Raw genomic sequence first — 14,661 nt, forward strand, 5'->3', positions numbered from 1 at the left:
CTTTAGTAGTTCTACTTTTTTTCAATGGTGCCGTCCAGCACGACGACACCATTGATCTGTAGGATACTTTAGTAGTTCTACTTGTTTTCAATGGTGCCGTCCAGCACGACGACACCATTGATCTGTAGGATACTTTAGTAGTCTACTTTTTTTTCAATGGTGCCGTCCAGCACGACGACACCATTGATCTGTAGGATACTTTAGTAGATCTACTTTTTTTTCAATGGTGCCGTTCATCATGAAGACACCATTGATCTGTAGGATACTTAAGCGTTTTTGTTTTTTTTCAATGGTGCCGTTCACCACGACGACACCATTGATCTGTAGGATACTTCTATGTTTACACGTTGTTGCTTTGCTTCCATCTACCAGGACGACACCATTGATCTGGAAAATTGTTTTGTGTTTGTATGTGATTGCGGTGTTTTCCGTCGACCAGGACGACACCATTGATCTGGAAGATTGTTTTGTGTTTGTGTGTGGTTGTGGCGTTTCCGTCGACCGGGACGACACCATAGATTTGGAAGATTGTTCTGTGTCTGTTTGTTAATCGTGCCAACAAACGCTCGTAACTGACTGAGCCTTCAAAGGTCACTTGTGCCAACGCGCTGTGGTAGCAGTGACGATTGTTCATTCACCATGGTCTTAAGCGCATTAATCTCAGCGCCTGGGAGCCGAAGGCGTTGCGCTGCCTCAGCATGCTTAGGCCATTAATAGAATACTGGAGTCTTCTTCCGGTTACTGTAACCGTATTACTGACTATATACCCAGGAACGCCACGCTTGCAACTGAGAATAGTGCCGTGAGGAACACTTATAACGTCACAATGTATAGCACTTTGCTCCATTTTTGCTGCTTTCGTATATTGGCTGTGTGTAGATAGGTTGGCTGTGCGAGCCCTTTTAGGTCGCGTCTGGGGTGCGTGTGCCCATGACTGGGGTGGTGCTTCCAGCAAAAACACGCAGCCGCTTCCATATATATGCTGCTGATTGTTCCGCAGCAGTCATTGAATGCTTTACGAACATGCTTTACAAGGACGTGAGTGCTTCCTCTAGTTACTCTGTATGTAGAACTATGTTGCCTTAGCGTTCTCAGGCACATTTACTTTAAAGCGTGGAAGGCGCCCAGTGGAACAAGTCTGCCTACAAAGTACCGGCGATTGAAAACTGTCGGAACTGGTGGTGAGGTTAGACTGAGCTGGACTGTTGTTCGCATGCCATACACAACTTTTACACAATAACCACAAGTGACAATTACTGTGTCGGACTTAATTCCAATGTAGTATGTCTGCCTCAGCACGTGGCCCATCTCAGCTGTAGCCGAGATGTCTTAGGCAGATGGAACAAAAGCTGGCAATGGTCGTAGAGCTCACTTTTTATTGCCTGTGGTGTCTAACGGCGCTCATGGTGAGCCACTTCACCAGCCTAATAGTTGCATTCAGAAATAAAGCACTTCCAAGCCACAAACCTAAATGGGGGTATTTTGTTGTTGTTGTTGCCGCCGCCGTCGTCGTGGTTGTTGTTGTCGTCGTCGTCGTCGTGGTTGTTGTTGTTGTTGTTGTCGTCGTCGTTGTGGTTGTCGTTGTTGTTGTAGTGGTTGTCGTTGTTGTTGTCGTTGTCGTTGGAACGCAGTACTTCACTAGAGGCTTCACGCTTACGACCACGACTTGATTGTCGCTGGCCTGCGCCATGGCGCCTTAGGGATATGCTGCTGCTCTTGCACTTCGCCGATTACTTCGCTCAAGCCAATGATTTTGTCTAAGCCGTCAATATAACGCTCATTGCAAAAACTTGCACTGGTACTGCGACGTTAAAGGAAAATGACGCTGTTTGGAAGAATGAAGCTGGCTTGCTCATAACTGGCGCATCAGTTACTTTGGGGGAAGTGCAGTGAATGGGACAGTGGAAGGGCAGGACAGAGAATGAATAGGTTTTTTTCGTAGCGTGGTTCAAACCACATGTGCTCAGGTGCGCGGCGTCACAGCACGCCAAAAGCCTGCAAGTCGCAAACTGTCCTGCTAGGCTGGGAATGATGACCGTGAAGACGAATATTACGCATGAAATGCTAATAGCTCCCAGTCTCGACAAGCCGAGTCTGACATCATGCTGAAATAGGGAAGTTATCTACGGCCTAAGCAGCAGCCAGAACCAACGATTTCCCGAGGCCAAATTTTCCGCCCCAATGCTATCCAGCAGAAGAAAAAAAACCGAGCACCGAGAACCGTTCGACCTAAAGCCGAAGCCCATCCAACAGTTTCGTTTCGCGACACCTCGGGTGTGCCAGCCATGGCTACTGCTGCTCGCCATGTGTGTTGCACATAACTCAGGCTGCACGGCTTGCTAGCGATTGAACCTGCGTACGTGTAACAGATGGCGCCACTTCCAGTGTGCTGACATTTGCTGCTTGACAGCAAAGGTGTACCCACTACACTGAGACGCATCGTCCTCGTCATCATCATCCTGACTAAGCCCACTGCAGTGCAAAGGCCTCTCCCATGTCTCTCCAAATAACCCGGTCCTGTGCCAATTGGGGCCACCCTTTCCCCAGAAAGTTCTTAATCTCATCCGCCTACCTAACTTTGTGGCGCTCCCTGCTACGCTTGCCTTTTCTTAGAATCCAGTCTGTTACCCTTAAAAACCATCGGTTATCTTGCCTTCGTTATTATGCCCTGCCCAATCCCATTTTTTTCACTTGATTTCGACTAGAATGACATTAACCCGTGTTTGATCCCCAACCCGCTCTGCCCTCTTCCTGTCTGTTAACGTTACACCCATCATTTTTTCTTTACATAGCTCGCTGCGCAGTACGAGGCGGCAAACGAAGCCTCGTCATCGACAGTTCACAAGCAGTTGCGCCACGCGAGCGTGGACGCGATGCACTCTGGCAGCTGCAGTATGCCAACCGGCGGTCACTAAAAGACCGGGTTCACTTTCCGAATGGTTACTCGGCAATTAATAATCAATCAGGTGATAGAAAAATGCGCAGAATACGCATAATCAACCCCCATATATGGACTTCTTTGATTATGAGAAAGCATCTGACTCATGGTTCATGGTTTATGGGAGTTTAACGTCCCAAAGCAACTCAGGCTATGAAGGACCCCGTAGTGAAGGGCTCCGGAAATTTCTACCACCTGGGGTTCCATGTGACTGGATTAGAAAATATATACCAAGTGTTTTTGTAGCGAGAGCTACACTGGCCTGCCAGTCGAGCATTTCGCGGTGGCTGGTAGAGGCCACTTGTGCGCATGCGCCGTTACCATAGCAACCGGAGAGGAGCAGCAGATGCTGCGGGTGCTTCGCCATCGCCGCGGCCGCGCCCCCGCTCCACCGTCGTCACTAGGATGAGCGATTGTGCGCATGCGCCGATAGCATGGTAACCAGAGAGAGCCCACAGGTGCGCCGCGCGCTTCGTCGCCGCCTCGCCGCTCTATCACCCGAACCGCGCGTCGCGTCGCGTGCGCAGTTTGCATATAAAAGGCGGAGAAGTAATGGGCGGCTGTATCACGTTTTACATGGATGCGGAAAGGAGAGTCCAGCCGCTGCTAAACGGCGGTATATACAAGAGAAGATAAACTCTTCCGATCCTGAGGTTGTCACCTGGCACTTGGCTATTCAACAAAGAGAGAATGAGCGTAAGGCGAAGAGAGCAGCGGAGACGCCCGAATAGAGAGAGGAACGGCTTGCCAAACGTAGATGCCAGACTGCCGAGCGTATTAGACGGCGCATGGCCGCTGGGATGGAGCCCAATGTCTCTCATTGCTAAACATACAGTGGCGACAACAAGCTCAGCAAGGGAAACGTACTTACCTCTCGCTACGTATATCCTGGCATAGCCGAGCTTAGCCACTGCCAATTTTTTTAACTGTTTACAGATCGTTATTTCAAGCTGTGCGAGAGATGCGTCGGTATGGCCTGTGCAGATGGATCGAACAGCAAGGCGGACATTATGTATGTGATAGAGCTCAGTCATTAAAGTGACCCAGAAATGGTCTCAATAAAGCTGCGATATGTCTGGGATGTTAAAAGACGCCGCCTCATAATTATCCTCCAGCAAGAATTATTTTAACGCGTTTTGTGGAAGCTGGGTTACAAGCAAACAAAATTTGAACTTCCGCGTCTTCGCGCCTCTCCCTCTCCTCTCGCGCGCCAAAACAGCGGCGCTCCTCCGCTGGCCCAATCTAGTCGGCCCCTCCCCTACCTCCGCCGGCGGCGACGCGCGCGGAGTGGCCGCGGCCGCGGTAGCGCGTGACGTCTGAAAGAATTTGGCGCTGTGAACCAATGATAACTCCAGGCTGGTGACGTCACGTGCACGACGTGACGTCTTGTGCCAGGTTTTAGCGCGAAAGCCCGGCACCGTGCGTCGCCGCGAGGAGCGAAAGCCGGATTTTTAAAAATGTGTTGTAAACTTCCCGCTCGCTTTTGAGGTCTCGTACGCGGCATGGACTCTCGGTGGCCTGTACTCTACACATTGCAAGCATTTTACAGCCAAGCTCAAACACCCCTTTATGTGGCACTTTAAACGATTAATTAACTAAAATTAACAAGTCGACTTTTTTACTGTTTATATTAAGGACCAACATTATATTAAGGAACTGAAGGCCGTCAATGTAATAGCTAAGTCGTTTTTAAATTTCCTTTATCGGCAATGCAGTTCGAGATATTCAGTCAAAAATACGCGTTTTTTAACTTATGGTGATTAATACTTATGGTGACTAATACGGCTCGAGAGGCGATAAGCCGGTGATATGATTAACTCTCCTAAAGCTGAATGATAAAACATATGAAAGAGACGCAATCAAGAAATTTTTCGTCGCGTTTTAAGGCTGGGTAAGTTGGCTCTAGATTTTAAAGCACACACACTAGTGTAGTGTGAATAATCAGAATAAATAAAGCGGATAGCACCATTTTATATATTTTCTAAGGTGAAAGAAAAAATAGGGCTGGTGAGGATCCCATATTGCTGAAGTGTATTCTTGTTTAAGACGGACAAAAGTTAGGTATGCTAATGATTTGATGGATGGGGTGGCAAATCGTAGATTGCGCCGTATGAAACAAAGGGTACGATTAGCCTCGTTAGCGGTATTCATGATATGAGATGACTATGTTAGGTTTTGCGTTAGAGTAATACCCAAATACTTACAGGAAGAGGCGGGCGACACTTCTGAACCAAAAATAATAATAATAATAATAATAATAATAATAATAATAATAATAATAATAATAATAATAATAATAATAATAATAATAATAATAATTGGTTTTGGGGGAAAGGAAATGGCGCAGTATCTGTCCCATACATCGGCGGACACCTGAACCGCGCCAAAAAGAGCGTATTGAGAACAAGTATGCATCTGCCGACGATGGAACAAAATGAAACATGTTTTGGAAATACTAAGACATTAACCAACGTTTGCACCAAGTTCCGATTCGGTTAAGATCTTGTTGAAGAATGCCAACGTCAGTACTATTAGTGATTGGGCGGTAAATTACACAATCGTCAGCAAATAAGCGGATAGTAGAGGAAATATTGGACGGAAGATCGTTAATGTATATGAGGAAAAGGAAGAGTCCTGACACTGTACCTTGGGGAACACCTGAAATCACCGGGCTACGCGGAGAAGAATAAGTGTTAGCATAGACAAATCGCTCTCTGTTAGTCAGAAAGTTACAAAGCCATTTCTATACTAACGGATTAAGATTTAGGCACGTAACTTTAGTAGCAGTCTTTTATGCGGTACTTTATCGAAAGATTTTTCAAAATCAAGGACTGAGAGAGTGTCAGTAGGAACGTTTCGGTCAAGATTGGAGCTTAGGTCATTAATAAAGGGAGCCAATTGGGAGTCACATGAACGTCCTTTCAAAAAGCCATGTTGGTTAGTATGGAAAAATTTTACGGAGACAAGGCATATGACTTTGTGCTAATAAATAATATGTTCCATTAGTTTCGAACAAACGCTTGTGAGTTCATGGCTGCGTGTCTACGCTACGGAGTAATTAGGCTTCGTGGTAATTTTCTTGTTCCGAAAACTTTTGTAGACGCCTGTACAATCCAGCTGCGCAGACCACACAGATATATTTCGCAGAGTTTAAGAAAGGATCGGTAAACAGTTAAAAAAAAAAACACCAGGTGTAACAGCTGCACAGCCGCCATAGTCGTCCACGGGTAATTTGAAAAAATACCAATCAGGAAGACTCTCAGGCAGCGTGGCACTACATTCAAAAGCGTCGTTTACAGGCCGTTTAGTACTAGTGAAGGCACCTGAATTGTAGCAAGGGCATGGCCGGTTTCTTGTTCACGCTGCTTTGTAAAGCCTTTTTATAGGCATGTCTACCTGGTGCAAGGCAGTGGGTAAAGGAGTGGGAGAAGTCTCAGTGCCATATTTAGGACTCCACGAGGCCTAAGCTCTCAAAGTGCGTATTCGCTCCTCATACATCATGCCGTCACAGTCTTGAAAGTTTTTTTTTCTTCTTCAAATGGAGCAGAAGCAGGTGTGTCAACTGCTGATATTTTGGTGCACGTCGATGTTTCACTATACGTCATATTGGTTTTTTAGCAACGCGGCATGTCGCAATATCGTCTATATCAATTAAACAATATTTTGCCCGAAAACAAAAGCAGGGCCATAGCACCTGTGTTTGGGATTGCACTGATGCTAACCCGTCAGTCAACAAGTTTAGTATGGCACAGAAAAAGTTGTAAGTTGTGGTGTAAGCGTTCCGACCGCTACAATAATATTATCCCAAAACTGAAAAGAAAAACAGTGTTGCAACAGCGGGCTCAAAAATGAGTATAAAAGTCGCCAAACTTAAGATCATTCAGCAGAGAAGGCGCGCTCAAAACCTGCAGTTTGCTCCTCCTTTCAAGTTTCACACAAAGCACACTGTTTGTTCTCTAAATATAGCATAGCTCGCTCGTGCTTCCAAATTTTCCTTCCGGTAAACAGGGAAATGGTAATGCTGACGTCTGAATTTTTTTTTTTAATATAGCGCGTCTTCAGCAGACACATGCATCAGAATTTTAACCTCGTAGAGCATGAAACCGTCGCGTCTCATCACCAAAAACGGAGCCGAAATGCTTCACGTTGCGTGCTGCGCGTCCAATTTGTCGCAAAAAGTGGAAGCAGATTAGTCAGGTATTGATATTGATGCGAAACAGAATGAAAGAGGCTAGACGCTTTCCGTGCTTCATAGGAGTTGTGAAAGAATACGGCCACAATTGTGTATAATTATATCGTTACAGCGCTTATAAAGCCACGCAAATAAAAACGTGCGAAACATATATCTGCGTGCTTACTTTAGTAAAAAAGAGGGAAAAAAATATTCGTGACATTTTTTTTCCATAAAAGACCAGGGATAAATAAAGACAACAAACGTTTTATGACATGAACGACTGCCTCAATTTTTACGCCTTCCTGCTGTTGTTCGTACCCATTCACTACTAAAGTTAATTATGCCTGAATTGACACTAAGCAAATCAGCAGGGAACATATAGGGGCAAGGAATGACATGGGGATGTAAAAATGTGCCTATCGGTTTGAGTACGAACGTTTTTATCTTGCAGAGAGAGAGAGAAAAACATTTATTGAAATCTCAATGAGATTAGCGGTGGGCCATCATCTTCATCGTTGACGTCTGGCCTCTTCGCAAGGTTGGGCCCCTATTCCAGGGCTCCGCTGAGTCTTGCTGCTTCGCATGCGGGCTGCACAAATGCCCTTTGGGCTGTGAGCTCGCTGCTGGTGAGCAGACCCTCCCATTGCTCCGCACTCGGGGTTTTGAGTTTGTGGGATGCATAATTGCGTTTGCACTCCCATGTAATGTGGTATAGCGTGGGGGTTGCCCCGCACCACGGGCATGTGTCCCTCAATTGTGTAGGGTACATTTTGTGTAGAATGTATAGGTTGAAGAATGTTCCTGTTTGCAGTCTCCGCCAGTTCACTGATTCTTGTTGTGTTAATGAGTAGTGTGGCGGAGGGTACTTGAGCCTCTGTCCTCTGTAGCAATTTAGCAGCTCCGCATATACTAGCTCCACTATGGTAGGGTTCTCTAGGGTCTCCAACAAATGGCTAGAAACTGTGGAGCAAGCGCGTGCTCATCGCTACCTGCAACATCATACGAGTATACACATCAGGCTCTAGTGATAAGCCCATTGTAGCCTCCGCGGTTATCCCTTCCCTCTGGATCTGCAGCTGCACCTCTTCACAGTGCTGCACCTCGTGCAGACTGCACTCCCCCTTAACTCCGTAGTCAATATGTGAATATTATGATTACCGCGTGATTATAAAAAGGTTCAGCATAAGTTAAGGACAATGCAGCGAGCCATGGAAAGAAAAATTATAGGTGTAACGTCAAGAGACCGAAAGCGGGCACAGAGTGGGTGAGGGAACAAACGCGGGTTAACGGCATCCTGCTCGAAATCAAGAGGAAGAAATGCGCTTGGGCTGGGCATGTAATGAGAAGGCTAGATAACCGTTGGTCCTTAAGGGTAAAGGAATGAATTCCAAGGGAAGGCAAATGTAGCAGGGAGCGGTAGAAAGTTAGGTGGGCGGATGAGATTAAGGAGTTTACGGGGATACGGTGGCCGCAGCTGGCACAGGACAGGGTTAACTGGAGAGACATGGGCGCGGCCTTTGCCCTGCATTGGGCGTAGTCAGGCTCGTTTTGATAACGATAATCAGCGCGACGTAAAGCTACTGCGAGCGGATCTAGTACCGTTCGAAGCATCAAGTAAGGCAAGCTGTCGCATAGACAACGCCGCGTTGTATGCACTATTAAAGCGCCGATAAGCACTGGATGTTTTTGAAGTCTTTGCTGATATTGCAGAATTTGATAAGTACAAGGAGCTACCTCAAAAATGCTTCAGTTTTACTCCGTCCTCGTATCTCGAGTTGACGAATACTGCCTGCAAGCGCGAAATCTCAAAACCTGTCGAGTTTGTCGGCTTGGACCAGTTCATATTTCATTAGGAAATACAACACCTTGCAGCAGTGGGCGCTTAATTTTTTTTTTTTTTTTTGGCTGCTAGTCAGTTGCACTGATGGCTTGACATGTGTCTATTACTGTGGCATATGCTATTCAGTAAATTGAGTTGGGCGCGCGTCACCGGCGCGCACCCTTTCGTTTCTTTGCGGCAGCCGCTATCGCCGCTCTCTCTGCCCCTCTTCCCCCTTCCCCTCACGTTAAGCATGCCTATAAAAGGCACCCTGCTTTTGCAATAAATCGAGGTTCCTTGCTCACCAGCGTCGTTTCTGCGCTTGGCGCGCCCCAAGGTGACCGTGGCGATGCAACAATTACATGTGAGCTCGATGAAGCACTAGGACCCAATGTGCAAGCCCAATGATATTTTCTCAATCCCTTCGGCTCCTTGAAGGAGGAACATCCTTTAGACTATACCCGTCAAAGAAACGCTGACTGAGACCATGTTTGGTGGAACAATTTTTTTATTATTACTAATAATCTCCGTTCATCATCACAACGGAAGGAAAAACTCGAACTGGCGTTGAGTGTCCATCAACGCGGTCAGGCGGCCAAGTGGGCGCACTCGTGGTTGTTCACCGAGATCCGGTCTCCGTTCTTGCATACGGGGAAGCTCTTGCCCAGAAGATTGAGTGCGGAGCAGTGGCCACGAACACGCTCCGTCTACAGGTGGGGTAGCACGGGGAAAAAAGATGGCGGGGAAAAGAAAAACACGTAGGTTAAAGTCAACAACAAAGTCAAAGAATGAGCTTTGGCTGTTTTTCTCCCTAACGACTTGCCCGACCGACGAGCTCTGGTTGCTCCATTCCTGTTATGGAGTGTACTGCATATCGTACAAAGCGGCCTTGTCAGCAACGCCGTAAAAAAAAAACATTTCATGGATACTGTGAATACCCGCCGCGGTGGCTCAGTGGTTAAAGCGCTCGGCTACTGATCCGGAGTTCCCGGGTTTGAACCCGACCGCGGCGGCTGCGTTTCGATGAAGGCGAAACGCTAAGACGCCCATGTGCTGTGCGATGTCAGTGCACGTTAAAGATCCCCAGGTGGTCGAAATTATTCCGGAGCCCTCCACTACGGCACCCCTTTCTTCCTTTCTTCTTTCACTTCCTCCTTTATCCCTTGCCTTACGGCGCGGTTCAGGTGTCCAACGATATATGAGACAGATACTGCGCCATTTCCTTTCCCCAAAAAACCAATTAAATTAAATTACAATGCTGTGAACTGAGTGCAGGGCGGAAAGATGCCGCTGCTTCGCTCAACCTCCCTGCCCTGCCTCTCGCACTCTTCCATAAAATGCTACGCGGCAGTCAAACTACACACAAACCGCAGCTTCACGTTTATAACTGCGCTAACACCAACCACTGCAGGTATATATAGAAACCAAGAAAAGCAGAAAGGTTTGCTAGTTGCTAGTTGCTAGTTGTTTATAGTAAGAGGGCATATTCTCTGTCGTACAAAAGCAAGGACATGGAGAGACATATAAATAGCGTTTGTAGTGTCTATATCTCTTTCTGTGTTCTTGTTCTTACACGCTAGTTGTTGTGTCTTCTCAATGAAACCATGACAGCTTGTTTTGCGATTTGCCTCCATGTGTACTGGCACAAAACTGCGCCCGCTGTACGTGCGACGACCAATCAGCACTGCTCACCACTTGCACTTCGATGTGACAATCGTGTTGAGGGAGCGCGGCTGCCAAGACTGGCAGTTCGAGTTCGCTGGCAGGGGCAATGGCGCTGCCGCTGGAGGCTGGCGCCTTGAACGAGTCGGGTTTGGCCAGGACCTGCGTCTCTCCTTCGCCGTGAAGCAGCGTCTGCAGTGAGTCCGGCATCTGCGAGCGTGTGATGGCCGAACCATATATGATGTGTATCGGCTCATCTCATCACACGAATGCCACGGTAAGTTGCTGCAGGTGGAACAATAGACAATTACAAGAAAGAGAAAAAGCCACAAGCAGACATAGCAAAGGACATATATAGAGCATAAAACTCTGCCAAGTCTTCCTCAGAGTCACTATGGAGCGGCCAATAGACACTTTCAGCATAGCGCGTATTGCTATTGCTACCGCTTACTGCGTACCTCGCCCCACCACTGCGCACGCGCTGATTGGTCATGACGCAGCAGGCGTGATCGAGAGCTGTTGACTGGAACGTGGCGCCATCTGGTGCCCTCAGGGCAATCTGCGCATGCGCAGTGGCGGCTCGCCGCTTGCGGTGTCAGTGCGCGCTATGCTAAAGGTATCTCATAAGCCCGCACTAGTTCTTCCTTGTATAGCTGCCCTTACTCGGCATTTGTCCTTACGATCGTCCGCCGTTGAGGACCGTACAGGTCATTCCGATGCGGTTACTTGGTGGTTAGAGCATCCATCCCGTATGAGGGCTTCGTCTCCAGCCCAGCTGCGTACATATTGGTATCAAAATGGGTGCACGCTTTCCACTGACCATGGTGCTCGCCTTCTTTAGGGTGAGCTGTTCGGGAAAATTGACCTTTTACCTCACCTCGAGCTCACCGACACCTCAGCTGTGGAGCTTTTTGTCAAGTTGCCTTTCCGTCAATAATAATCAAATTAACATCAACAGCAACAATGGAGCAGCGACCTTGTGACGTCAACACGCCGGCTTTGCCACTGTGCCGCCCAACGCACGCTATAGCCAGTCTACGAACAGCAACAGGTTCCACTAGCGTGTCTAGTTAGAGCGGTCATACGCGGTAGAGTGTACAGCCAAGCACAACGAGAAGGTACACTCGCATAATAGTCCAAGGCTTTCAAAATTACTACGTACTCCATCCGAAACTACAATGGTCTATGCTGGAAGCAAGGCACACGTTTTGAAAGTGCAGACTTTTGACGAGCCTAGAATGAAATAGGTACACTCTAAACATAAAGGAGTAATGAGGGAATAAGCTCTCTTCTATAGCACTCCTTTTTATAACGTGGAGTGGGCTAGAGGACAGCTTACTCCTTCTTTACTCCCATACAGGCGTATTCCTGTTTAGAACGTATCGTATGCGAGCCACAGCATACCGGTCCGCGGTTCCTGAAGAAGCCATCTTGGGCGTTGCACGCCTCCAGAAACGTTCCCAGAAGCAGCGCCAGGGCGAAGGCCGTAGCTGACACAGCTGCCATTGCTTGGTCCTGCATGGTATTAGGGAGGAAAGCAGTGACGGCGGAATAGAGAAGCTCTTAAGGTTTCGTCGGAAGTTCGCTGCTTGAAGCACTCCTTCACACTGTTGAATGCACACAATTGGCTGCAGCCAATAAGCACCGGTTGCGTTGGCTCACTGGTCGCACAGATTCCGTGCCTTCTTTTACGAAGTGTGTGGTGCGACGCCCCGCCATGTCCAGCTCTGCACCTTCCGCCCGGCCATACATGATTTTAAGCTGCCGCGGTGTCTCAGTGGTTATGGAGCTCGGCTGCTGACCCGAAAGACGCGGGTTCGATCTCGGCGGTATCATTTCGATGGAGGCGAAATTCTAGAGGCCCGTGTGCTGTTCGATGTCAGTGCACGTTAAAGAACACCAGGTGGTCTAAATTTCCGGACCCCTTCACAGCGGCGTTCCTCATAGCCTGAGTCGCTTTGGTACGCTATACTCCCAAAGATCGAATCAAATGAAACACAGCATGATTTTCGTGCAGCAAGCTTTATAGGGATGCTAATAAGCGAGAGATTCGAGACAGATCGCTTACAGTTAGTTTCAAGGTGTCGTTCACTGTTTAAATGAGCGAATGAGCCATTCAACGTGATCTTGAACGTGTGCCGCTATGAGCCACCCGGTATTGCAACAATGTTTTTTTCTTCAAATTCTAGAGCATTCTTTCCATCCGCTATGTCGGATGGCTGAAAGTGATCACAGCGGGGCCTTGCCGATTTTCTAAACAAAAATAGAGTGGGGTAAACTCGTCATATTATTTTAGACCTGATATAATCGACATCAGAACTATTCTTGAAGCTTCCTAATTACAACAGCTTGTTTATCCTTGCAATATTTGCAATGTGTTCGCTAATTTGCAGTGCTCTATTAAATCGGTAAAGCTCTGCTTTCTTTCATGTTCTACCTTCCGCAACTTTTCAAGCTTGCACAGCTTGCAGTTCTGTCCATACAACGGGTGAAATTGGGCCCAGTACGGCGACCGTATTAAACTGTGAGCCAATAGCAAGCCTTTTCCAACTCCTGGCATTAACGAAAAAAAAAAAGACCTTGATCCGTGCCAGCGCCAGAAGGGAAAAAAAATTCGCACGCGATCAGTGCAATCCATGCGGCAGAGTATGCATTAGCATTAGTGTTACCCTCGGATGAAGCACTCGCTGCCGCTGGCGCCTATTCGGGTGGCATGATCCAGTATATCAATTACCATATGACACGCTGTACCTCCCTCTCCTCTCCACTCTCTGGTAGGTGACACGGGTTCCCTTTCCGCGTCCGTCCCCTCTCACCCTCTCTCTCTATCCCGCCTCTCCCCTATATATAGAGAGGGAATTTCCCATCCCTACTTTATCTCTTGTCTACCGAGGCTTCACATGCCAACCCCAACGCAGGGCACTTATTGCAATAATTGGCGTTCTAATGCTAACGCATCCAAATGTCATAATTTCAAAGTTGCAGCAACCGCAAGAGCAAACGCCGCGCCTTGCAATTTTCCTAGCGCAGGTGTTTACCTCAGTATAACCCGGGTGATCCCGCATGCCTTGTTTTCTTATAAACCGGCGACAAATTGCGCATAACTGAAGAAGCACCAAAAGAAACAAATTATTCCCAGAAATCTGGACGATTATTCACTTTGTCGCAAGTTGTAAGCCGTTATTATGCGCACTGCTTAAAACGCGTGACGCAGTACTAATGGACTTCTCAGGCCGAGTGCGACTCGCGGACAGCTTTCTGTGGCTATGCAGTACGAGAACAAGGCACAAGGCTTCCACAAGCGCCCTCTTAACACGCTCTCACTACGGAGAAAGATCCGCGTTTAAGCTGGCAGCGCGCGCCCGTAACTTCCGCTGCATAGCTACAAAAAGCTGTCCGCGAGTATAGCAGTGTTTCGCAAATTTTAGTTTGTTCCCGTTGTGGCTCATGCTCTTCCATTATGGTCTGCTGGTTCCTACCGAGTTTTCTGTCATATTCGCCCACTTGGGTACTTGCAATGTCGTCTGTATACAGTGTGCAAGCAAATGGTGAATTACGACACCACGCTATACACCTGCACTTCTTTTTCCCATCTCCTTATTACCCCATTCGCCCTCCTCTCACGGCGCGGTTAAGGTCTCCACTCGAAACGAAACCGCTACCACGCCTTTCTCTTCTTCATAACCGAACCTAACCTAACATTCCCGCGAGACTTTCTAACAATGCATGTGACGACCTGACTACAACTTCACTAGCCTTACTTGAGCGAACGCCTAAGTTTTCAGCTTCGTAGTACGAACAAGATTGCCCGGCAAACGGCTGGAATAAGGCGCAGCTAGCGAGACGAAGTTCTGAATCTATAATTTCCAGTAGCTCGGCAAGCCTATGTAACACTCACCTTAGGTTCTGTTTGTCGACACGGACCAGTGCTTGATCGAGAAATGTGCGTGTCCCGTTCGGTGTCCGAGAACAGGCAGGCTGGCTGGCTGGCTGGCTGGCTGGCTGAGAGATCTCTGATCGAGTGCCTGCCGGTCGGCGCGCTTTTATGCGGGCCGCCGCGGTAAGGCC

The 14,661-nt window shown here is 47.8% G+C and overlaps 1 protein-coding gene across 1 annotated transcript; it reads right to left on the bottom strand.

Annotated features, from left to right (window-relative positions):
- Positions 1-9,429: 9,429 nt before the first annotated feature.
- LOC144130375 (uncharacterized) lies at positions 9,430-14,594 on the bottom strand. Its single transcript, XM_077664299.1, has 4 exons — positions 14,492-14,594; positions 11,998-12,108; positions 10,624-10,803; positions 9,430-9,638 (listed from the first exon to the last, which is right to left on the bottom strand). Exons 2-4 carry the CDS (start codon positions 12,097-12,099, stop codon positions 9,519-9,521), a joined length of 402 nt encoding a protein of 133 aa, XP_077520425.1. The 5' UTR covers positions 12,100-12,108; positions 14,492-14,594; the 3' UTR covers positions 9,430-9,518.
- Between the last annotated feature and the right edge of the window lie 67 nt (positions 14,595-14,661).

Source organism: Amblyomma americanum, chromosome 4 (genome assembly GCF_052857255.1).
Source record: "Amblyomma americanum isolate KBUSLIRL-KWMA chromosome 4, ASM5285725v1, whole genome shotgun sequence".
Classification (NCBI taxonomy): domain Eukaryota; kingdom Metazoa; phylum Arthropoda; class Arachnida; order Ixodida; family Ixodidae; genus Amblyomma; species Amblyomma americanum.